The sequence below is a fragment of the Triturus cristatus genome, chromosome 12 (assembly GCF_964204655.1).
Source record: "Triturus cristatus chromosome 12, aTriCri1.1, whole genome shotgun sequence".
In the NCBI taxonomy this organism is placed as follows: Eukaryota; Metazoa; Chordata; class Amphibia; order Caudata; family Salamandridae; genus Triturus; species Triturus cristatus.
The window spans coordinates 752,830,158-752,856,905 of NC_140595.1; the positions used below are offsets into that span (position 1 = coordinate 752,830,158).

At 42.5% G+C, this 26,748-nt stretch overlaps 1 protein-coding gene across 1 annotated transcript in view; it reads left to right on the top strand.

Annotated features, from left to right (window-relative positions):
* The first annotated feature begins 560 nt into the window (after positions 1–560).
* Positions 561–26,748, top strand: part of LOC146782702 (vomeronasal type-2 receptor 26-like) — a 60,055-nt gene continuing 33,867 nt past the window's right edge. Inside the window, exons 1-2 of the mRNA XM_085637192.1 lie at positions 561–633; positions 10,415–10,706. Of these exons, the coding sequence (XP_085493318.1) occupies positions 10,449–10,706 (258 nt within the window). The 5' untranslated portion in view covers positions 561–633; positions 10,415–10,448. The remainder of the gene's footprint in view (positions 634–10,414; positions 10,707–26,748) is intronic.

Sequence of the window (26,748 nt, forward strand, 5' to 3'; positions counted from 1 at the left end):
AAGAGAATGAATGAAAGGGGACAAGTAGATCCTCCGTGGGAATAGTTAGCGGCTCTTTGGCACTTCTTTATAGGGTTCTTTATAGGGTACAGCTATGGGGGTCGGTCAGGGTGGGGATTGTGAGAGATGCATTTATGAATTTCGGTGCCACATACCGTTTAAGTCTGCGTGCGATGTCCAGTCGCAGGCAATGCTAGAATGCCCAGTAAATAACTATTTTATTTCTTTGAAGTTCTTACTTAAAAAGTGGATAAATGAAATATGTCTACACTTGATATAGCGATCATTCTCTGCGGTTAATGCACACAATGTTTGTACATAGGGTGCTGGTGAACATGCTGTAGGACAGCGGACGATGGGGAGAGTGGAGCCCCCAGCTCCTGCGCGAGGGGCCCCCGGAAGCCGCCCCCACCCCCACCGGTGCTGGGTTGCCATGCTGTGTGTGAGGCTCTCGGGCCTGGCCCTGGTCTCCGTCTGCGCCCATGCCGAGGCCGCCTGCCGCCTGAGCAGCGAGGAGGTGCGCGGGTACCCCAAGGAAGGAGATCTTCTGATTGGCGGGATCTTCGCCGTCCACCTGCCGAGCTTCACCCCGATCTCATTCGCATCCAGACCTGCATTTATCAACTGTGAAACGTAGGACACCCATAATATTAATGTATCTGTTCACCTGTTTATGTGTTTCTGCATTCCGTGCCATGGTTCTAGCACCAGCATTATGCATCTTTGGTCAAGCCGGGGTAGTTTTAGGGCTTGTAGTAATAGGACATTTCCAAATACATTAACAGCGGAGTCATGGCTGGCGGTGGCTGTTATGAGCATTATGGCCATATGTACAGCTGGGGCAGCTATGCGGCAATGTACAGATAAAATATGATTTGGAGAGGGCTGGGTTTACAGCAAGAGAAATTATGGAGCACACAGTCTGACCAAATCCTCAAATGCGGCATAGTCTCTGGGGCCTTTTCCTATGGCTACTCTAATATTTAGTGCATTTGGTTTTGGTAAACATCGGATTCCAGGGTTTTAGAATCGCAGAGGGTTTCACAAGAGAAAACAGGCACTCACACTCACCCAGCAGACACAATGAAAACTGCGTTCACCAACAATGAATGCATGTGTATTGAGTGTAGATTCAGCATGGCGCTGCTTTATCCACACTGCGCCGGCTCTCTCCTAGAATAAAGGTTTGTGTAAATCACAGAAAACGTTCCCCTGAGACCCGCGTGATACACGTCCACACTTCCATGCAATAAAAACGTGTTCTTCTTTTATTCTGCACATACTATTAATGTTTTTAAAACTTTGGCCTCGGTTTAGTGTCAGGCTTAGTTTGTGTTCGCACTATATATGTACCACTTTCACTCTGAAAATGATCTCTTGCAGCATCCGATTATTTATTTGTAGTATGTAGTTTGATTATTTTATATTATACAAACAATCAAGGAAACCCAAGTGTACATAGGGACCATGGGTACATGCTATTTTAAAGGAACGGCTCCTACAAAAACCAAGGTTAATCTAAAATTGAATCAATTATTTTACTACTGCCACAAATGATCAAGGTCTCAGTTTCTTCTTCATAATTGTTTGTTTTTATTTTTAACGGTCAAAAGATAGTGGGTAGTGCCATAGGAATTTTTTGTAACTTACTTTACACTCAGGCAATTGTTTTCAAGTGACATTAATATGGAATTCTCAGGATGGACCCGTCATGGTCTGGTCTTCCCCTAGGCGCGCGCCCTTGTGTGCGTCCCGCGCTGCGGGATGAGTCCAGCACTTTAATAGCGCATCAGCAGTCTCTCCTGTGCCCCAGTGGAGGCTGGGGGATGTAGTTCCACCCCATGAGCAGGGTTCTGGCAAGGTTTTTGTGAAGTGGTGCATGGGCAGGAAAAAACTAGGGGTGGGCGGAATTTGCGGAATTAACCTTCGCAAATTATCGCGAGAATGTTTAAAATTATCGCAAACAAGCAGAAATATCGCGAAGATGCGGAAGTTTTTTTCCGGCATGTTCGCGCGATTTTCTGCATGGTTGCGGGTCGCCAACTTACCCATGTGGCTGCTTGCGGGCGCGGCCATCTTGTTTTGAGTTGTTCTCGCGGTGCATGATCGCGAGAAGAAAGACGTGATCGCGCGACGCATGACGTCACTGCGGGCGCGAACTGTCGCGAGACAGCGCAAATGGCTAAAAACAATACAACATCTCATGGAGAACGCGACCGGATCAAGAAAACTTGTCGGCGAACGCAGGGATTCAGGTAAGGCGATCGCGCGCGCGCGAGAATGTATCATTTTACAGCGCGAGCAAGAAACAAATTATCGCCAAGCTGCGGAAACCGGAATTTTTGACATTTTCGCGCTCTCCGCGGAACGCAAAAATGTCAAATTATCGCAAATTCCGCGAACGGAACGGAAATTTTGCCCAGGCCTAGAAAAAACGCCATCTAACATGTCCCACGCTGCGGGAAGAGTCCATCGCGTTAATAGCACAAGCAGCAGCCCCTCCTGTGCCCCTGTGCAGGCTGGGGGAGGTAGTTTCTCCCCAGCAGCAGGGCTCTGGCAAGGTTTCTGTGGAGTGGCACGCGGGCAAGAAAAACCACCGTCTAATGTGTCCCGTTGACTCAAGTTTCCACATAACATACCACAAATTGGTCTATCGTTTCCTGACTCCTCTTGCCTCTCCATGCTGATGTTCACAGCTTTGACATTAGGGGGCAGATTTACAAACCCCGTACGCCACTTTTGCGCCACCGTTGCCTCACTTCTGTGACGCAGCGGCGGCGTAAAGCCAGCACCAAGCTGCGGGGTATTTACAACATGACGCATCTAGGGAGATGTGTCACGTTGTAAAGCTCTGCGCCACATGAAACCTGCATTAGGTTTCATGTGGGCGTTTTGGCGCAGGGGGGGGGGCGTTCCGGCGCAGGAATGCCTCGGAAAAGTGGCTGAGTGAAATCTACAAGATTTCACTCAGGCACTTTTCCGACCCCCCTGCATCAAAACCTTGCGCCTGCTTGAAGCAGGCGAAAGGCTTGACGCACCATGTTACACATAAGCAGGGTTGGCACAGTGCTGGAGTTGCGTCGCGCCCACGACACAATTCCAGCACTTACGGCAGCAGATGCGACACGCATCTGCATTTCCTTGCGCCATGATGCGCTGCATTGTAAATGCGGCGCATCCGTGGTGGCGCAAGGATTGAGATGCGTGTCGCAAGTTTCCTGGCGCATCCCTGCTGATTTACAGGGATGCACCAGGAAACATAAATCTGCCCCAAGGAAGGGGCATGGCGGTAGAGTAGCGCCCTCTACACTTCTTTGGTTAATGTTGTATTTTAGTGAATGTCGGACAGAAAAACGAACTTTAACACATTTCTCTCCAAACAGCCTGGGTAGAGGAGTTTTTATAGCAAATTACATTCAAGAACAGAATGACCTCAATATCTCCTTGAATGTGTTCACTAATTAAACACCAATCAAGGCCAGTTTCATCTAACTTTTCTTAGCAAATTTTTGTATTTATTACACAGAAAATAATTAGATAAATCAGCAGCAGACCTACCTGACTCCACTGGCATGGGCACTGTTTCTGGTACCACGGCACAGTCATGTGCAATTTTACGAATTTTAGATTACACTTGTACACGAAATTTGCTAAGATTTGCCTTACACCACACCAAAATCTTCGCATGGAAACAAAGCTGAAAACCAGAGCAGGAATGGCTGTTGCGAGAGGCACTTTTTAGCGCAAAATACACCCTTGCATCCAAAATGGACGCAAGAAACGATTTTATGCTAAAGTACAGCGCTAAATGCCAGCTTTGAACTTCATGTGACATTGTGTAATCTCGTGTAATTTTTGCAGAACGCAAATTACACAAGTTTCGCAATCCCACAGTTATGACATTCATTTTGGTGTCATCCACTGCACGTACTAACAAACCTATGCTCCGTTACAACATTGACCTGCACCAGAAGAAGCCGGTTTGCACCCAACCAGGGACAGTCAACACAACTGATGCAACCCCCAGATGCAACCCCAGCAGCACATGTGCTGCTTCCTTTATCGCACCCACACTTCCACACTACTACCACCCTGTTGCAAGTACAGAGCAGTACCGTGGGAGTAACAACAATCTGGAAGTGCACATCTTAGCTATGTGCATTGGCTGCTTTACGCATCAATGTCCACTATGGCCTAAGATGACCACACTGCTTGCCTCACACCGCAGACATGTGCGTTAATGGCTTCCAGGTGCCCGGCTTCCCGCACGTGCCACTCCCTTCAATCAATGCTTGAGTCTATCCTGCCATGTGCCTCTAAGGCTTCTGAAACCAGTCCCCTTGGATGAGCCAGGAGACATTAGAAACCGAAGGCTGACCGCCTGGTCCACACTGGAGCAGCATCTCCACTCTACATGGACCGCGGATGAGGCGCTCCTGCCCAGAGAGGCTCATGAGCTCACTCAGCAGTGTGACAGATGTGTTACTGCAGGACTCTCAGGTCTATTGACAAAAACAGAGAAGTAGACATCAGTGCACTTAAAGAGCGTCAGATTTAAAGGGCCATTGATAAATTATGAGTCGCGTTGCTTTTTCTACTCATAGAGCATGCTCAAGCATGGAGAATGTATGATGAAAATTCCTAATGCCAGCTGCTATGAGCCCATATTGCACATTACTTTACGCATCATTCATTAATCAGAAAAATGCAACAAATTCCCATAGGAAACTCACCAAACCAAGACTAACCACTCTGACATAGTAAATTATATCAAACTAAACATGTTTACAGCTATCATGGATTCAGGTTAACCAATAATGCTCCGAACTCACTTCTAAGCTATGGATATGATAGACCACCCATAGCAGCACATGGTAGCAAGAATACATACTTATACGCGGTTAGGACGAAATATTAGTGGTTTAACAATTAACTAAAACAATGATTAAACTGGCCCATGTCCCAGAAACAACAGAATGGAACGTTCTGAAATGCTGCCAAGCACTACAACTGGAACTAATTACTTAAATTGATATCTCTTATGAAGTGGATTGAAAGGGTATGTGTCTAAATGTACAATTTTCTCTTTGCTGTTTACCTTGCGTCTTTTGCTTAGATATGGGATGGAGTTTCCACTCCCACACATTGTGAGGTTATTACGAGCCACAGTAGAGTTCTGTGGCCAACTAGAGGGAAGAGAACTATTCTTATTTTATTTACTGTAGTGAGTACTTTATTCCTTATAATACAGATAGTTAAGCCATCTCTATCCCTCACCAGCACTACAGAAATGCAGCTTTAAATTCAAAGGGCCATTTCACATAAAGTGAGCACTGGTGGCGGCCAAGGTTTTTGGCGATGGGTGTCTTATGGTGTTGAAGAGTTGGAGCTGCGCTATTTTACCACCTCAGATAGTGATAAATGGGTGCTTGTCACAAGAACTTTCAAAGCATGTGCTTGTTTTGACTGTAAATATAGCAACATTTGTTGACATATCTAAGGTAAACAACTAAATGTAACACAGTAACACGAACAAAGCAGCATAACATCACAATTAGACATAACATGGCACATCGCAAATAATCTAAACACAACACAGCTACTGCACTACAACAAAACAAAAATCACATTGCAATAATACAGCAGAAAAAGACAGCAGTACAAAAAAACAACCAACCACACCATAAACTGCCATGCAGTAAATGTGCACAAAGGTTCTTGTCACATATTACCACCTCCGAATCCTGTTTTCTTAATAGGATCTTAAAGGTGTTTAGAGCAAGCACTACCATGAATGAATGAAATTTCTTCATTCGATTATTAAGAAATAATCTTAAAAGAGCAATACAGAAGGAAAAATAGTGTAAGATAAAATTGTAAAATAAAAGAGAAAAACATGCAAAGAGACCTCTTAATCAAAAATAAATAGACATTTAAAACTCATTTCAAACAGTTAAATCATCACAGTACCAACTTGGAGGTAAAAACAAGTACATGCTTTAAAACAAATTATTCTGTTCCAGTACTGAGAACCTTTGAAAACAAAGGGCCAACAGCAAAAGACACAGCAGGGTCTGACAGCATTTGAAGAAAGAGAAAGGCAGTTCTATATTGATGAAAACCCCAAGATTTAAGAATGAGTAACAAAAACTGCACCGGGGGCAAAAACCTTACAAAATAGGACTACTTGCTCCAAAGACTGGAGTGAACTGCCATCACTGGGGCAAGTTGTTACTGAACCAGGTTCAAACTGCCCAGGGGGAAAAACTGATGTAGGATCAAATTGCACCTGAACCAAACTTTGTAAGGAGAGATTCTCCAAAGGGTTTCTAATAAGGGAAAGATAAGGCTCAGGTCCAACGCTATTTTTCAAAATCAAGTGGGGTCTCAGGGTGGGTTTTCCACAAGCCCTGGTCTCTCTCTCTTCAGATACATGCTTTAAAAACAACTCTTTCATTTTTGCCCGGTCACCTTTCTTAACCAAATGGGGGGAATAGTAGAAATCAGGTCGACCCGAAGATGCAGCCGTGTTCTTCATATAGTCAAGCCATGGAATTTTTGAACCATACTCACAATTATGACAATCTTGTAACACATCTCAGTTAAAAGTGGCATGTTCACTACTCCAAACTGTATCCACAGGAGCAATGGGCGAGTTTAACAAAAGCTTCCACATAATCAATGTTCGACTCTTCATGCCTAAAAAAGCTAGCTAGAGGGACCCAAGCCCAACAGTCTCCTGCAGAAGCAATTCTCCTCACTCTGAATCTTCGAACAGTGACGCTATCCCCAACATGCGGCACCATATGTTAAAACTGGGAAGTGCTTCATTTTATACACTTGCATCAAGGGTAAAATAGGTTTGCTGCCCACCGGAGAGGCAAACCTAAAAAGGGACCCACATGCTTGATTGAAATGTAAATTTTGATTAGGAAGAGAGAGTAACCAATTATTCTGCGAATCAAAGGTAACACCCAAATAGGGGAAGTCACTCACTCTTGCAATCATTTTCCCTTTTAATTGTTATTGGTCTAATTTTAGAAAGCTGCCTCCCACAAGCCATGTTGTGCATCTCGTCTTTGTTGGTGTACAGATCTAATTCGTCCATAAACTTAACAAATAGATCTATGAGGCCCGTAAAACCATTTGAGTTATGGGGGTGGATAGAGTAGGGTGAAAATTACTATTCCCTCTCCAGTGAGTGCAACAGTAGGTTAAGTGTTGCATAGTGTAGGGGTACAAATTACTATTCCCACTCCAGTGAGTGCAACAGTAGGGAAAGTGTTGGATAGTGTGGGGCAAAAATTACTATTCCCATGTACCCCAAAACCCATACCCACCCTAATACAAAACAAATATCCATTACTTACCTTATAATGCATTGTAATGGCATGCGTTGTAATGGTATGCGTTGCAATGGCATGCATTGAAGTGACATGCGTTGTAATGGCATGCATTGTAAAGTTAGGTTGTTGTAATGACTGCGTTGTAATGGATGTTTCCCACCTGATCAAAAGCACTACTTAGATCCATGACTGCTAAGTAGAGAGCCCCTTTCTGAGCCGTAGCATATTTCTCAATTATCATGTTAGGGTTCAGGCACTATTCCAAAGTATCCTTACCTTCTCCTAAACCAGGCTGCTTTTACACTGGATTCAGTCTTTAATTGTTTGGAGAATAACACGGTCTACAATTTTAACTACAGAATCTAAAATGGAGATGGGTCTGTAGCATCAAGGGTACTATCTATCTCCCTTCTTAAACAGGTACAATGACAGCAGATTTCCATGAACTAGGGATTTTGGATTCAAAACATTGGTTATCAGCAGGGCTGGACTGGAAACCCAAAGACCAGCCCCCTCCCCCCGGGGGGTGCTGTTCAAGTGTGATGCACAGCTGCTCTTGTTACTGGGGGCCAATAATCCAGCATCGCTGCAAAGCCAGCCCTCAGTATTAAAAGCAGCCCCCACCACCGCAAAACTGGTCCCACCCTTCTACCCTCCCGGGGAAATGCCTGGTGCCCCCTATGGCCTGTCCAGCCCTGGTTATCAGAGGTGTCCAAAAAGGGATATTCACCCTATAAAAGTCCCTTGGTACCCCATCAGGCCCGTGGGTCTTGGTGAAAGGACTGGCTATGATAGCGCAAGATATTTCCTCAAAGGAGATACCCAAAGGAAATTTAGGGTCCCCCCCCTAAAGAAGCTATTGTCTCACAGTGCCCTAATGAGCAAATCTGCTTAAAATGCACCACCCATTGTTCAGGGTTGATGTTGGACCCTAGGCCCTCAGAGACAGTCAAGGGTAACTGGTCACCAGTGGCTATCTCCCAGAAACCCTTTAGCACCTCAATGTTGCAGGTATAGACAAGGCATTCCAGTGTTTCATCTTTTAGAGTAAGCTTCCTACTCCTAATAGCTGATTTATAAGCTGGTCCTGCTAAGGTGATATTAAGCTGGTTTCTTGGCTTCGCATTATTGATTCACAGGAGCCTATATTTGGTGATCTTACACTCTTTATCAAACCACTGACTTTACGCGCCCAGTTAGGCCCAACAAATCAAGCATGATCACTCTGGTAGAACAATTTAGGGCCTGAAAGGCATCTAAAATAACAGCGGAGAGAGTACCAAGAATTAACAGTAAATCCATAATCAGGGTCAGGTTGGAGCCAACTAAGGAATTTAACAGAGTTGGAATCGATAGGCTTTGCCATTTGATCCTGAGGCCCTTATCTTATGCGATCAAACCGGTTAAGCCAGGAGAGGTGATTGGACTTGTATTTGCGGGTAGTCTCAGAATGAGCTTGATGAGATTATGGTCGCTAAAGCAAGATTCCAAAACCCTCCCATAACAAACTAATTGTTCCAAGGGCCTGGATATAAAAAAATAATTGTTGTCCCTTTCCCCCAGCCTATAAAAGTAGGAGGTTGGGTTGAGGGGTCACAATGTCCATCACATTAAGTAGACCCGCATAACACAGGGCTGTATATAACCTTCTTCACCTGAGGACACATAACATAGTGTCAGTTGAGATGTCCCTGGTTACAAAAGCGTCATAAGTGGCAGGGTTCAAGCCCAGTTTGGCATTAAAATAATCTCCTAATATCACATTAAAACAATTGATCTTTGAAAAGGACCTGGCCTCCAGGACCGACAATACCTGAAATAAAGCCTCGATCTGACAGCTCAGATCATAAACAGGATTTTAAAAATTAACCAGCAAAAATAAACCCATTGAATCAGACGATCTACAGAATCAGAATTTCCTTGTTTTTGTCGAAAAGGGGAATAGCCTTGAGAAATTCAGAGATATGGATCATGATGGCTAATTTGCACTGAGCTCTCTGTCTCAGTGAGGCAATAGCAGGGTCTATAAAACATTCAAAACCATCCCAGGTGGTGGTCTCCTGGGCCCAAGTGTTTGGGAGCACAACCATATCAAGCTCAGTGATAAAATTAAGCTACTCAAGATCCAACATCTTGGCCCTGATGCCAGCAACATTCCAGCAGATACGCCTTACTGTAGTATTCAAATTGGCACCCACAACTCTAGGCGGGGTGCAAGCTATAGATTGCCGGCCAATATAAAGGGGGAGTAGGAGAATAGTCTGGGATTCAGTCAATGTGATCCAGTTCCGACAGAGGGTGAAATATTTTGAAGGTAGGAACGCAATGTCTTGCTATAAATCACAACACAATCCCCCCTCAAATTGTTCAAATGTAGGGTCCCACAAACCCAAGCCTCCTCACATACAAATTACCATTATATTCACTGATGTTACATTTTGATCTTTAACTCAACTAATGACACACCTTATTTTTCAACGGGAGGGTGGACTCCTCATTATTAGGGGTTAGTAGTGGAACACCTGTCATGATAGCAACATACAGACAGCATTCAGGGGGAAGAGTAAGTGCTATCCAAATGGCGGCAGTCAAAATGCTTTGTGACATGGCGCTTCTCTTGCTTTTTCCGATCAACAAGATCTTCCAGATGCAGACTATTTATTTTAAAGGCGAAGTCAGTTCTTTTAAAACCTACTAGTATACAGCTTGCAGTTTCCTGAAAACTCATATTTTATGAGTCACTTTAAAGGTAATTTGTGTGATTTAGGAAGAGTTATTCAGATATGATCCAGCTCTTCCCTGCTTTGGTTCAGTAGACCAATAAATAGATATTTTACCAAAAGAGACTGGTACCAGCTAAACTGCATTACATTCTTACAACAGAATAGTCGTTTCAGTTGCGTGTGGCCAGCAAGTGTAGAAGCTATGCTACGAACTCAGGCATTAATATATTGTTATATTTTATTTGCTATGTAACGCATAGTACACACGTGCTATTTTGGGTATGGGAAATGGTTAAGCAACTCTTGAACAGATGCCTAAAAAGCCAATGATATTCTCCACTTCAGATTCAGCCTTCAGAGTTACCAGTGGCTCCAGGCTATGGTGTTTGCAGTGGAGGAGATAAACAGGAGCCAAACTCTCTTACCCAATATAACCCTCGGCTTACGGATCCATGACTCATGCATGATGATGAAGCCAGTCCTGGAAGGAACCTTTTGGATGCTATCAGAGAGGAAATTGCCCATCCCAAACTACAGGTGCCTGGGCAAGAAGCCACTGGTGGGAATTGTGGGGGACACTGTGTCACCAAACTCTGTACAGATGGCACGAATACTGGGGCTGTATCGATACCCACAGGTGAGTGCATGATTGACAATCTTATGATATTTTCTATGATTAAAGGATGGGCTGGATATATCAGATTTGTTCAGCTAATGGGGTCCTCAGGTTTTGCATTGTGTTACTAGCAGTTTTGAATTTTCCCATTACTATCCCAGTACAGTGCTTGAAGGAATACAATGAAAAATGCAGGTAAGCTTTTCAAACTACGAAGACCTTACATGGGAAACCTTGAGGTAATTGGGTTTAAGGTGCAAATCAACAACAGTGGTCGCGTAATGATGCGCCTTCTCATATTAAAACGTTATTCTAGCATCTGCTTGGTCAGAGGAGACTTTACCTGAATCAAAGACCTCGGGATTACCCATGCCAGATTTGACTAGATCACTTAGTCCTGCCTTGTACATAGTAGAAAGGTAGAGGTGATATTGGTTGTGGTGTTGGTGGAATTTATTTTTTGCTAGGGTGCTGGTGTGGTGTGATGCCCCATGGCTGGTGCGAGAATCTCATCCAATCCTCCCTCTCAGATAGTACACATGTAGCAGGCATTGATTGCGGTAGATGAGAACACGGCTTATTTTATAGGAAGGTGATCATGTGCTACTAACTGGAGATGTTATTTCTGACATCTATAGCTCAGTGGCATCTGATCTGATGCTTTTTCAGATAATTTAGGATTTCACATAATATGATGAAAACAGTACTATTTTACAAAATGGAGTGTGGAGCAATGTGTTCGATATATGTTTGATGGGGACTATTTTATTCTTGGCTATATAGATTGAAAGCAGTCACTATAAAGCAAGTATGAGCTTCTGTTATAACAAGCATTGGCAAAGTCAAGCCATCTTGGTTAAATGTGGCAATGCATGCAAACACAGACAAGGGGAACTGATGTTTCAATGCAATAGGACATTAAAGCTAGACATACTGGTTTTGTCAAGGCTTGATATTGGTGGAGGGTTAATGTTGTTGGTGATATTCATGGAGTTATACTCAGTTATATTGTGGTGATGGATTGATATTGCTTGTGGCATTAATAATGTTGGGTGTGTGTCACTGGTATTGGTGGTTATTATACAGATGGTTGTGGGTGGTGATTCTTTTGGTGGTTGTGGTGTTGTGGATGATGGTACCTTAGTGGTATTGATAGTGATGGAGGTGACATAGTGGGTGGCATTGGTAGTGTCTGGGGTGTGGTGTTAATGGAACTGGTGGTGGTTGTATTTGTGATGGTCATTTAAAAGATTGAATTGGTATTGGTGTTATTGCTTGTGGTATTGATGATGTATTGGTAGTGGGATTGGTTTTGGTGCACATGGTATTTGTGTTGTGGTATTATTGCAGGTGGTATTGGCGATGGAGTGGTATTGGCAATGGCATGGTATTGTATTGGTAGGGTTGATGGTGGTGGTGGTTTCGGTGGTAGTCTTAGTGACAGTGATATTGATCTTAGTGTTGATGTTGGTGATCTTTTAAATGGCTGTGGTATTAGTGGTGATATAGTTGGTTCCATTAAATTCCATTGATGGGTTCTGGTTGTGTTGTATTGAAGGAAATGGTTGTGTTGTTTGTCATATTCGTACTATTGGTATTAGTGTTCTTTTTGGTGTTATTGATGATGTTATTAGTGGTGATGATAAAGGTTTTGATAAACGTGGTATTGGTGGTATTTTTCACAGTCTGTTAATGTGTTACTGTTTATGTGCTGTGGTGGTGGCGATTCTGGTGTTAATTTTGACAATGTGATAGTACTGTGATGGTAAAAACGATTGCTTTCAACAGACAGTGCATGCATGAGGTAAAGAATTGAAAGTGACAAAAATTGTGACGATGATAGTTCTGTGAAGTTTTAATATGTAAGACAGACCCTTATGCGCTGCAATTCTACGTAGGGTTTGCTTAATAATGCGTAGTAGCTTTTAAAGGCTTTAGAAAAATAGCAAAACACAACGCATTAAATCAGTGCAGAGAGACAGAATCACAAAAGCTAGGTCTTTTGAGTATGACACCAGAGGTTTTCTCTGTGAACTAATTCTAGATTGGATCGTTTACACAATAAGCAATGTTTTTCAAGCAGTTCAGTAGTACTGTGTTAATATCACTACATTTGCATTTTCGTCAATGTATGTTTAAAAAGTACACTTCCATAAATAACATGTTTAAATAGGCAGCATAGGCATTTCCAGGACATTAATGGGAGGGTCACCAGCTTTCCTCATTTTATGTAATGTAACGAGTGCATTGGCCACCCGGTGCTAAGTGAGATTGAATTCTGATCAAATGGGGATGCAGTGTGGGAATTGATAACAATGGGATCAGTATGAGTGACAGACATAAGACCTGCCCCGTTCCACACACACGAAAAGATAGTCACTCACAGCAGGTGCCTCTACTCTGCCCCTAACTGATTCCGTAGAGGGCAGTATGGACAGAGCTACCACCAGAAACGCAAAATAAAAGAAAAAAACACTTTCATAGTGAGTGAAATAACCTATTTCCACGGTGGTCTCTGTGGGTGCGAAATAGGCAATTTATTGAAAACTAAAATATTTACATGAAGCTACTCTTACCAGAAATCTTATATATTGCTTGTGGCCACGAATCTCTTTGACAAGATATTTTATCCTGGAATAATTGAACCGTCTGTAATCTCTCTATCTGACATCTATTCTACACAGCGCCAACTGGACGTTTCATGAGCATAATGCCATTAGATCACAATAGGATTACTCGGGGAATGTCATCTTTCAAAGAGAATGTAATGTTGCAAGGCACAATCATGTTTCAAGAGACAATCATATTTCAAGGGACAATCATAATGCTTCCGGTTTGTGTCAAGCTGCTCACGCCTGCCTAGGAATGTAACCTGCTCTCTCTTCCAATGCTGCACATGAACACACTATAGCTTTATTGTATATTTTCTTTTGGCTAAATGTAAATATATTTACTGAATACCACTGCCGTAACTTCTAAAGCACTGTATGTAGGAAAGAAGCCACTTCAAGGTCGAAATACCTGTCCTCTAAGTGGCAAGGGAGAAATTCCACTAACACTCTTGCCAAACACATTCAACTTCACAGACATTCCTTCTCACCTGCTGCCTCGCCTGTCAGTCTCAGTGATTATACCTTCAATTAATGTAATTTTTATTGAATACCAGCTACAACTTTCACCCCAGCAGCGTTGCATTCATTTACAGGTTTATTCCACTGTTTTCCGGTCAGGATTCAGGCACCGATGACCACTCTCATACATTAATTTGAGAGGGCTGCAAGGTAGGTTTCTAATAGGAAATCTCTACCCTAGATCAAACTTGATGAACGTTTGCAAAAAAACTTAACAATAACTTTGCAGAGGTCCAATGTCAACCATCAGACAAAAGTAAGCTCTTCTCAGAAAACAGCTTTGAGTCAGAACCAGACTCAGCATTCTGTGTTTGAAGATATACAAGTCGATGCACAAGACACATAGGGCCAGATGTACCACCATGACAATTTGCAACTCGCAAATTGCGCTCGATTGTGATTCGCAATTTGCGAGTCGCAAAATGCCATGTACAACAGTGTCTGAGACACCGCTTTTGGTTCCCAATGTGGTCGTAAATTGCATGCCTCATCAATATTCATGAGACACTAGCAATTTGCGACCTCATTGGGAATGGCTGGCCCTCTCAGGTATGGTAGCCTGCTGGACTCAGCAGACCTCCATGTCTGGGACTGCTTTGAAACAATGGGAGGGATTTTTTTGTTAAAAAACATGAATCGTTTTCGTTTCATTTTTTAAGGGCATGTAGTGGTCCCTGGGACCACTGCCTGCCCCTGAAACATATTTTCCCCTGCATTTGCAAAGGGGAAGTGGTCCCCAAGTGCAATTATCACCCTCTTGAAGAAGGTGGTAAATTGCGAGTGTTTTGCGACAGCAATTGCGGGCGCAAAACATTCATACATGGGGTAGAGAGCCCCTTCCTAATAGAGAGGTATCCCAGTTCCCCGGTGATGCTGCTCCTAGCAACTACAAGTGGCCCAGTGTTTCCAGTCCTTGTAATTCTGGGTCCAGAAGCAGCACATCTGGTTTTCCTGGCTCCAACTCTGCAGCAGATGAAACTGCAGACTACTCTGGGCAGGGCCGGCTGGCAGAGGCACAGTCTGGCCTTGGCTGCCCACTGCCTGTACCACAGGGGAGGTAGATATTGTCCTAACCTATTGGGCCCTTTACCTGCCTCACCCCTCACCCGCTGCTTACTGACCCCCCATTTATCATCCGCTCACGAGCAGCAGCCATAAGGGCCCTGGTATTGGGTACTTAATCATGAAAGAGTTCCTTTATTCCTAGGTCTGCAGGTTATTCCCCGTTCCAGCTTCAATAGTTTGTAAATCGTGCTATTTGGTGTGGGCATTTCATCCGGAGTCAGAAATTCTGGATCTTTGCTGTACTCACAACAAATCACTTGTAATGAGGACCTTGGAGTCAAACATTTTGGGCAATGAGAAACTCTGGAGTTTGTCATTGCCCAATGCCTTCACTCCTTGCCACGACTCCAAGAAGTGGTTGAATGAATACACCACTTACAAGGTAGAGGAAAATACACTGCAATGGCACTTTTGCCAGAAACCACCAGCTAGAACAGCACGTTTGAAGTTGTTAGTTTTTGATTTGACCTCTTTCACTACTTTGCCTATTATGAGGAATGTAGGCTCATGATTGAAGATGTGTTTTCTGTCAACAACTCACCAGATGTTGTAACATTAGGAGAATAACCACCAGGAATAATGGCTGGAGCACATGAAGTACCAAATGATAGGATAGGAACATCTGTCATCTATGTCACTCTCTATAGTCTTGCTTGTCGTTACTATCATTTGGGACTGGTTTTCTGATTCTGTCTTGACTAGGTTAGAGCCTGACTCAGCTTGCCTGTTCTACCGGCCAAGAAAAGAAAAGGTGACACTCCTGTGACAAGAACAAGATGGCAGTGAGAGCAGTCTCCTCTCTCTCCCCTTCCTCTTTCCCCCACTCAATTGCATGGATAACCGTTTGCTCCTCGACACGGTTATTTGTGTAATCGGGAGGGAGCTTTGGGTATTCACACCACGTCTGCACCACTGGAAGCAAGAGGTTAGTAATTGGGCCTTGACATAAAGTATATCACAGTCAACACAAAGTAAATCTGACAATTCTACTTATAACCTCTGGGTAAGGATAGATATCAATGTGATTAAAGACACCCGAGGCTAGACTTTGAGTTTAGTATTGGCTCAAAGATGACACTGGTCTTGATGTAACTGTTGAGAATCTGAAAAGGGTGTCAGGTATTAAGAGTACAGAGGGCTTTCCCCTGTGTGGTAGGGGCATGCATTAGTGCATCAAATCATCACTCAAGCTCTTAGCTGGACTGTGCATGAATTCCAATGAATTCTCCCATGCTTAGTGCTCATAAAACCTGAGTTTGCCATCAAGTGCTGCGAGTAGAGTCATGCACATTCCAAATTGTCCGTACAGTTGCATGTACTATGAAACTCGTCATTATGAAATTTCGGCATGCTGGAATTGCTGAACGATACAATAGGCAATAATCATGTGCAGACAACTGGCAGCTAAATGCATGATTTGTCACCAGCATTGCAGAGACTTTGAACATTGATGAAGTGCAACCTACAACAATTGTAACTGAGATTTTTACTGAGTTTTTCCTGCTATATTGTAAGACGGGCAGTTCAGTGCACTAAGACCATGAGTGAAATTTGTGGCATCTAGTGCAGCCACTGAAAATAGCTAGCCTGCAAGATGGCTGCTGATGTCACTGATCTTCCGAAAGGAGCTACTAGAAAGTAAGTGCAGTGCAGCAAGTACAAAAAAGTGGCCGAAGAAAGCATGGGAGTCTATATCCAAGCTTAGGCCCAGATTTGGGGATAGTGGTACCTCTAAAATAACTCTGATCTGCCTTTCCACTCATTTGTATATCATTAATCTCCATCTAATCACTGACCTGGTTCTCTTCTTTCATTAGTCTAAACCATTTTTTAAAGTTTGTTTTTAATTGTCCTACCTTCTTCCCCTCTACTTGAAGTCTGCTTAATCACTTCCTTTCTGGATTCATGGTGCTGTACACCCCTCACTGTAGTATCCAACTTCCTAACGTTTGTGCAACACAATTACCTTGCTTCCATGTTTGTACTCCAAACCTCCCTGCATCATTCATTACTGTATATCACTTCACTCTGATATACATATTTGGGAATCATAGAATTAGTTCTGAACTGGTTCTCATTTTATCTCCCTGATCATTATTTCTCAGCTTCTTGGAGGGCATCACTCTCCTCTCCTAAACCAGTGCAGGTAGATATCCCCCAAGCCTGGTCACTTCCATTCTCACTTTTCACTTCATGTCTTGGCTACATGAGAACCTGTTTTGGTTTCTCCAAACATCTTTATATATATGACAGCCAAATGCTGCGTTCATGTTCTAATTTTACTTCCTTTTATTAAGACTTGGATTCTAAAATGCCTTACAGCAATCTCATATTAGAAGACAGTTTGTTCACTAATATTACATTTATAAAAAATAAAAACAATCTATATTATGGCTAACTCACTACCTGTCTCCTTCACTTACGCTATCCACTTTCCCCCAAGCATCGTAATCACAGCATCATCTGAACGTAAAAGAGTATATTTCCAACCCTTCAACCAGCATGGACAGTTTCATTATGTACCCAACTGCAGCAGCCTGATTTTAGTTTTTTGAACATACAGAAAATACATTCACTTTCAGATCAAAGACCCTGATATCCTCACTTGTTCTTGTAATATCCAAATACTGTAACTCCCGACTTGAAGGGCTTCCCCAGTATTCTTTTACACCACTGGATAGTATTCTAAATTTTGCTAAAAAACACTTTTAAATCATCATAGATACACCCCATATTTCACAGTATCTCCATCAATTTGCCTAGTTGTCTACAATAATATGAGCTAAATACTAGCTACTGATACTGCTTTTCAAAGCCATAAATGGGTCCTCTCCAAACTACTTCTCAATATACCTATGTGGAACTCTTCGACAAGATTTCTACACTCAGCCTACTAACACCATATAGCTATAAGCTAACCTTGATTTGCAGCCAGGGGTTTGGTTGTAGCTTTCAGGTAATGGACCCACTTCACAGGGACACTCTCCTGTGATTCCCTTTTTGGTGTGATTCTTTTTTTTAAATTTTAACTTTATTCGATCTAGTTACATGACATAGATCATAAAAGTATACAAATTTTAAAAAAGACAGTTTAAACATCCTTTTATAAAATTGACACGAGCTGATAATAAAAAAAGGACCTTGATAAGGTCTTATAGGTACATTATTTGGTCATACAACAGTTCTTACCCAGCCTTCTTCCAATTAATTGATACAAACATGAAAGACAATTAAAAAAATAACCTATTTAAAAATGTACAGTTGAAAAGAAGCAATAATTTTATCTATATTTTTAAAATCTCAAATCTAAAGCATAATTAACTTGCCAGGTATTAGGGAAAATTCTAGGGAAGGGATAATTTAAAACTGGCACAGTTCATCTTTATAAATAAAGTCTTTTGCGCAGGCAGGGCCACAAAAAAGATGCTACACAAAAGCAGACATAGGGATCACAGAGCTTATTCATAAAAAAAGAGCAATTCGACACTGGGTAAAGATATACCATCTAAGGAGAGGTAGAATATTTCTGAATCTCTGGTCCCTGTAGTATTTGCAGAAAAAAAGAGATGAAGGTCAGATTGTATTGACAAATTATCACAGGGAAATTTATCCAGATGACTATAAGAATACTTTTTTGCTGGGAAGCCCAAAATCAATGGAATCAAATCAGTGTGAAATCTTAAGAGAACAAACCTATGCTGTTGGTTATTTACATCCTCCAAATGCGAGAATTCCCCTTCACTTATAGGAAGGATCTGATGATAAGATTTTGCTACTGTTTTTGTTCAATGTCTCTCCTTCCTTGCATAATCAGCCTTGGCCAAAAATAGGAGCTTAAGTTTCTTTTTTGGAAATGTGTAGCAAGAACCTGGGTTTGTAACAATTCTGAGCTGCCTAGGGAGTATAACAGGGCCTTAACATACTCTAACCAAGCAATTTTATGTGCCTTGTTTAATGACAAACAATTTTGTAAAAATAGCCTGGTTGACGTCCACAGTGTTCTTTCTCCATATTGAATGCCACAACATAATCAGTGCAAGTCCTATTATGTCCGTTATGTAGGGCAGACCCAGTTCTAAATGGCAGACATAATTAGAAAACAAGGCGGGAAGATTGGCAAACCTTTTTAAAAAGCCGTCCTCTCGATTTTGGATGGGGTCTATTGGAACCATTCCCCACAGCCCAGCCCTGCATTTTGATATGGAAACTGCTTTTGCATTATAGATCTTCCTTATTATCCCTATAGGTTTAGATCCCAGTTTTTACAAAAGCTGTTGATTACAACCAGGGTTCTTTTCATTGTTATAGCTCCACACTTTACCATGTGCGCCCAGGATTTTATGTTGTGAAAAGAAACTCTCAAACATGAACAAGTCTCCACTATGTCTAGTTTTCTTGTCCCTATATAAAAATATGGTAATCTATTCACAGGTAAGGCACCTGACACCATAACAAAATATTTTGACTCATTAACCTTTAGGTCTAATAATGACATGTAACCCCCACATAGGTATTTATTAGGTTTTGAAGTGCGACTCCCGTCCTGGCTATTAGGACTTTGTCGTCCGCATAAGCCAGGATCGGTAGTGAAGCTGTGGGGAAAATTGGGATGTCTACCATAGATCCTATAAGTGCAGCTTCCACCCCGTTTGTGTATAATGAGAACAGGAACGGGGCAAGTACACAGCCTTGCCTGACTCCTCTCATAATCTAGAACGATCTTGTGCATTCTCCCTTTCTTCCATAACGAACGCTTGTAGTCGCCTGTGAGTACATTTCCCAAATTATGTTGATCAGTTGAGGGTCAATGCCCATCTCCAACATTATATGCCATAGGTTCACATGGCTTACGCAGTCAAAGGCTGCTGATAACTCCATGAAAGCCATGTAAGTACAGCTTTCCTTGGCAACAGTATACTTTGCATTGGTCATAGTAGAATTTAGGCATTGATCAATTGTACCACGTCCTTTCTGAAAACCATACTGGGTTGGCATCAAAATGTCTTTTTCCCTTGCCCATTCTTCCAACCTATTCAATAGGATACGGTCTAACAGTTTTCCAGTACAGTCCAGAAGGGAAATCGGACGGTAATTCTGGAGATTGGCTTTATCACCCTTCTTATGTATCGGAACTATAATACTTGTTTTCCATGAAAGAGGTGGTCCCGTCTTAGCAACTTCATTAAATATGATGTTTAACAAAGGGGCCCACAGTTCGTGGTATTCCCAAAAAAATTCTATAGAGACCCCATCTGGGCCAGGTGCTTTGGCACAGCTACACTTGAGCAGAGCTGTTCTCACCTCCTTTAAAGTAAAAATCAGTGACTCACTTGGGAATACTATAGGATCGAAGGGGTCATCACTCGACATATTACTACTTCGAAAAATAGCTTCAAAATGTAGCACCCAGGCATCTTCATCTACATGGTTGTCCAAAGTTTTACCAGAGCTATTTTTAAAATATGGAGCGTTCACAACATTCCAAAAGTCCCTACAATTATTAGAGGAGGCTACTTGGACTAGGAATTATGTTTCATCTCCATTTCCCTGTTCTTTCTTGATTTCTGATATATATTTCTGACTTAAATCCTTAATCAGGGACTGATCTCTGGGAGATGAAGTTCTTGTATGGCCTGGGAGCAAGCCTCGTCAAACCAACCTAATTCCAGACTTTTCTTCTTTATGTTAGGCCAGGTTAGGGATAAATTAACTTCCTTGAGTAGAACTAAGAAATTAGGAATCAAGGTGTCAGATTCTACATTCGGATCTAAACACTACATGATTACATCTGGTATGTGAGTTACAACCTGCTGTATGATTTGTTTCTTATCTATTATATCCCATTGTAACTGGAACCCATTTTGTCTAGCTAGGATTGGTTTGGGGACCTTTTCTGACTGCCTTGTGAAAACACCTGCACCATGGACCTTGAACAGCAATAACTCATGGTCACTAAAGTTAGAAAATTGTGTAGTGGTGTGAACAATGTTACTGCGATCGTCGACCCATAGTTACCACGGAGAAACGTATTATCAAGACCACCTCCGACTGGATCTCTTTTGTTACATATTTCTAAGTTCCAGGTAGTCAACAGTATATTTATGCAGTTTCCATGTTCATTGTGCATTAAGTGCACCAGTGGATCCCCCTGTGTTTCTTCTACACCACAGGCCAATTCAGATAGGTGAAGGCATGTTTAGGAATTAAAATCCCCTACCCAGAGAATGTTAATATCTTTAACTGGTGATCCCCTTAAAATTTTCATAAGTTCCTTCTCCAGGGAGTCTAGAGTTGACGCCATGCTACTCCCGAAATTATTATTGTAATATTTTACCATTAACCAAACTTGCGGGCATTCTGCTCTAAAAGCTAAAAGGTGAAAGTAAGGGGATAAATGCTCGAACTTTATGATCTTAACATTTAAAGTATTTGAGATTATGGTGAGCAAACCTCCTTTTGCTCTGCTTGCCAGTGATCGGACAGCATTAGTTTGAAAAGACCGATATCCATTCATTGAAATGAGATCTATTCCCCGTGTTTCCTGGAAGCAGATGATGTCTCTACTCTGCCACATAAAAACCCACTCTGGTAAAGCCTGCTTATTAGCAATACCCTCTACATACCATGTGGCTATTTGCAACACATGCTTCTGGGATCACATTCTTTCCACAAAGGCCAATGTGTCAATGCTAGTAATACGTTCAAGATCTAGTGCTACATTAACAGTATAACAGTATAACCTCCTACTAGAGATTTAGTCTGGGTCGTATGAGTCAGTACCACCGAAATATTAGAAAGCTCCTTAGGACGATTGGTATTTACTAATGTACCAACTTTAGGTAGTTAATCACAGGAATCTAAATCAGCCAGAGGCAAAAATCTGTTTGACAACTCATACATTCCTTCAGATCTATAATGGGTTAAACTGTCCTGTGTTAAGGGGCCTAAGGGTTGATTTAACAGTCTCGAGTTATTAGTTTCTTGGCACTGACGCAGTATGGGTCATGGGTTGGGTCTATAGAAATTTGTAAGTGGGAGACGGTAATTTTTTAAATAGGCAAGGGAGAATTATTGCAAACCACCAGCAAGTTTCTTACCACGTGCTGGTTATTAAAATTCACAACCACGCAATCACCACTTGCTACTTTAGGGAAGGGCCCCACCCAGGGTACCCTCCTTGCCACAAAAATGTGTGTATCTAGTCTGGTTCTCCATAAATAAAACTCTTTGGAATGAGAGCTAAACCAGTAAAGAACTTTAGCCATTAGTTGGTCAGTCAATTCCCTCTGACCCCTATTCAGCGGGGGCACACCAACTAAGACCAGGACGTATGGGAGGGCTGCCGGGGGGAGGTCTAGAATATGGAGCTCCTTCAAACCTGTCACAAGGGGCTTCAGACTATAAGCTGCCTCCCCTACTGATCTTTCGGCTAGGCCTGTTGGGTTGTGGCTGTTCTGGGGGTCACGATCTGCGGGTATTATCAGTGCCCTGAATACTACTGAGTGCTTGCACCTCCAGCATGGTGGGCAAAGTGGGTAGCAGCTGTGGGGGGCTGGGAAAGCATGGTACGTTGTTTTGTGGCATTGGGGGGTTTGGTAGAGTAATGTGGGTTCTCCTAGGGTCCCCCCTATCAAATTTGCCAACACCCCGAAAGTTAAATCAGATGGTGGAGGTTGACTTGCCCTCTCGGAGCTAATGCCGCTCACGTCCTTTTTGATGAGGAGCTCTAGTTTATCCTCAATCCTTCCCAGTCTGCTATTTAACGGCTCTAACAGACTGAGAACCCCTTTATTGCTAAAATAGCCTCTCCGGAGCCCATTCCAAAGTCCACCCCTAAATTTATTGGCACTGCAGTTCCAGGTGCAGTAGCCATTTTTTTCGCCCTTTGCGTTCACCTTAATCTTGGCATCAAGTTCTGTTTCCTCGCAGGCCTTTTCTTTTTTACAACAGGTTCAATTGCTGAGTCATTCAACATGGGGGATCTCAAAGGAGCTGAGAGGGGCAAAGTATTAGGGGATACAGGCACAGTTGCAAGATTGTGAGCGGTAGCACGAGAATCATCACCCTTCAGTTCTAATGGCTGTGGGAGTGGGGGCAGTTGCAAAATATGGCGAGATCGCCTTCCTTCCTCCAAGGAGAGACATCGCTCAGTAATCTCAATTTCCTTAGATATCACATTCACAACTCTCACCAGGAAACAGTCTAGAGTATTAACAATCTCCCCTCCTGTCGCTTGCACTGTAACTTTGCGCTTACCCATAATGTTTGCGTCCTCCAGCACTTGAGTGTTTTAATCCTTCAGGAAATTTGTGTCAGCAGACGGCGCAGCAGGGCACAGCAGAGGTTTGAGGGGGGCCCAGCCTCTTCCGGGCACCGACGGGCATGGACACGCCTGCCCTTGGCCCGGGCATGTCCTGCGCCAAGGGCCGGCATTGGCGTTTAATAGGATCTCCGTGCGCTGGGGAGTGCGGGGATTGTAGTCCCCCAGCAGAATACTTCCTGGTTCCTCGGTCCGGGTCGGGTTTACAGTGACTCCAGCGTCCAGCAAGGCAAAGGACTCTGGTGTCAGCAACAATTGCCCCCCACAGGTATGTGAAGCAAGGTAATGTGGCTATAAACACCGTGGGGCGAAGTTGGCATTTAATAGGCGCTCCTTGGGATTTGCCCATGTGAAGGGACACATTGCTGGAATTGCGTCTATTTTCAGACACACCCCAGCAATGTTCCACTTTTGCGTATTACTGACATATCTGATGTATCTGTAACTCCTTGCAACATGATGTGCCGTACTTTAAATACAGTGCATCCATGGTATCGCAAGGAGGGCAAACTGAGAAGTGTTGCATTGCTGCTTTGTCGCATCGATGCAACATTTCTCATAAATAAGGCCCAATGTGAATAAAGATTACTATGAAGACAAACAAGATAGCAGCAGCTAGAATGCATAACAAACAAAAATGTTAAAAATATTGCAACATACAACAGTAACACAAAATGTTACTGTATCAGTTCTCCAGCTCTTCCGGTCCCCTCTCTAACTAAGATAAACTTAGCACCAAAAGTGTATGTTTTTTAAATGGCCTTTTCTCTCCTCCACATACTTAAATGGAAAAACATAGGTATTGTTCTGTAAAAAGTCAACTGTTGCAACTGTCTCCACTCTCAGCAGGTATCATATCTCCAGAAAAGCTGATAAAGCAATCTAATGGCACAAACCAATTCCTTTACCCTTCAGAAAAGAAATGGACTCTAAAGCTTTCACTTGCAGGACTGGTACTCTCCTGGTAGCAAAGATTGTTCTCTTTATTAAAAATGTTCTGATGCAGCTCATTTAATGTATTTAGGCTTTGTTGGTTGTTTGCAAAACAAACATTCATCCAATATGGGAGCGCCAATGCCTACAGTGCTATGAAACAATCATTTGTCAATACTGCCGATTGTGCTTTTTTTAAAGTAAAGATCATGCATTTGAATAAATGAATATATGAAATGCAATAGGAAGTACGGAAACAGATAACATATGAAGATTATGTCACTGTCCCTGCTTATGAAAATGTTCTCTGTGTTACTAAATGGCGGTGGGATTTTTATTGCGTGGTATCCTTGACTTTTTAACTGTGTTGGTACTTTTTCCTTTATACGTTTTCTTTAAGGTAGGCCTTCTCTCTTCTGTGCCACAGCTAACAGAGGTTGAGCCCAGGTTTAAATTACTGAAACCTTTGACTGGACTTAACAAGTTGCTGAATTTATTTCTTGTGGTTGACCCCGATCTACCCCAACTAATAAATAACTTTCTTACACTCTCCTAGTGCACACGTAGGGGCATATTTTACACATTGCAGCACAGCAACGCATGTTGCTGTGCTGGGTTGTGTGTATGTGGGAAACCAGAAGAGTACCATATTTACCAAAATATGCCACTGTTCAGCTCCCTCTATGAGCTGGCAAATTTGTGGCTTCCTAGATCTAATTCAAGCATCCTTGCACCATAGTGCAACAGTGTCTGCATTACTGGCAGGACTATTTTTGTGTAGAAAGGCAGAACTTCTTGAACAAAAACAATCCTTAGAGGCATATTCTTATTTCTATACCAGCTTCAGAATGCAGTTCTCATGTCTTCAGGCAGGCTGATGAGTCCATCTTAAGGTGTAATGTGCCTTTCTTCAACCTGCAGAAAGAGAAAGGTGTTTAGAGGTTTCATCTGCTGAAGCCTCAGCTTGTATTCTCCTGATAGCAAAGATCACTCTCTTCCTTAATAACATCCTTAATAAAATGTAATATAGTTCATTTAATGTACATACACTTTGTTGAATGTTATTATTATGTTGTGCTGTATTAGTTATTTTCATAAAGCCCAAACAAATCACTCACAAAGGAGTCTGAAGGAGTTTCTCTGCACTGGAGCACCCTAAAACAGGACTGCAATCCCAGAGAGGAGTTAAAAGAGACAGATTTTGAGTAGTGTCCAGACAGGATCGTTTGAACAAGGGTCATTTGTTTCAATGATAGGGTGACAAATATGAAAAGCATCTGCCTCTGTGTCTAACTATAGGAATGTGGCTGGGACGAAGTAATGATTGCCCTCTGGATCTGAGGTTACGTGTGGGTATATAGAGCTGCAACTTGTTCCGCAAATAGAGGGACGGTTCCATAACGTGACTTGCGAACAAGACAGAGGAGTTTGAAATAGGAGCGCTTTCTTATTGGAAGCCAGTGCAAGGATCTAAGGGTCTTAGTGTGGGCTCAGGTGGAGAGCGGTGTGGCAGGTTGTAAATTAGGCAGGCAGCTGTGTTTTTGTACCACCTGAAGTTTAGCAAATAAAGCTTCATTTACAGCACCAACATGGGCATTTCCCCAATCTGGGTGAATAAAAAAAAGAGTTATGGATTTTCTGGACTGCAGAGGCAGTCATTGTAAAGCTCTCCTGAAAAGACGTATAATTCTAAAACAGGACCAAACGGTGGAATTGGCCTGATCTTCCATGGAGAGGGCCTCATTAATTAGTATGCCCAGATGTCTAACTACCTTTTTAGGGACCCAATTCCAAGGGCCACCACTCAGACCAGAAAGAGGAAGCCTTTCCTAAAAGCAAGATTTCAGTCTTTCCTGCAGTAAGTTGGTGGCAATTGAACGACATCCAGAGGGCTATTTTTCTCTAACATTCCCTGAAACTGACCTTCGTAGATTCCATTTCCATTTTTCAATCTTTATTTCGACCATTTGGTCATAAAAGATACACATACATTAAAATCACAAAAATTCTGTCACATTTGATAAAACATCAGTGCGTGATTTAAAAATCCACTTCAAACATTATTAACAATGTTAAAAATAGAGCAATCTACAGACTACCCAGCATTTTTTAAAAGACGATTACGCGTATGCCATACATTTGTAAAAAATTTGGCAAGCGCAAAAACGATTGGGCCGGAAACATCACATTTTAAAATCCTGTACATAGGTATATATTCCCTGCCACCCAAGTTCTTAATCAGAGGCAGCAGCCAGTACTTTCTGGCTGCCTTATATGCTGGGCAGAAAAAGATCACATGTAAGTCATTTTCCTCTTTGTCAGCGCAAAGGGGGCAATACTTAGTGGAAGGGACTTGCGACCAGGTGCTAGAAAAGGAGCGCAAAGGCAATGTACCGTATCTCCACTGGAGAAATAACTTTCTAGTAAGTACGGGATATATGGGATCAAAAGCCTTTTCAAGTGCATAGAGATCCTTATTTTGCAGGAATTTAGAAGAAAGGGACCCCTCTGTCTGGGTGGCTAAAGCCCTTACCCTTTTGTGTTCATGATACAGATTCGCCAAAAATCTCTTAGAGATTCTAGGTGCTGTATCTGCTGGTTTAGTCCACAGTTC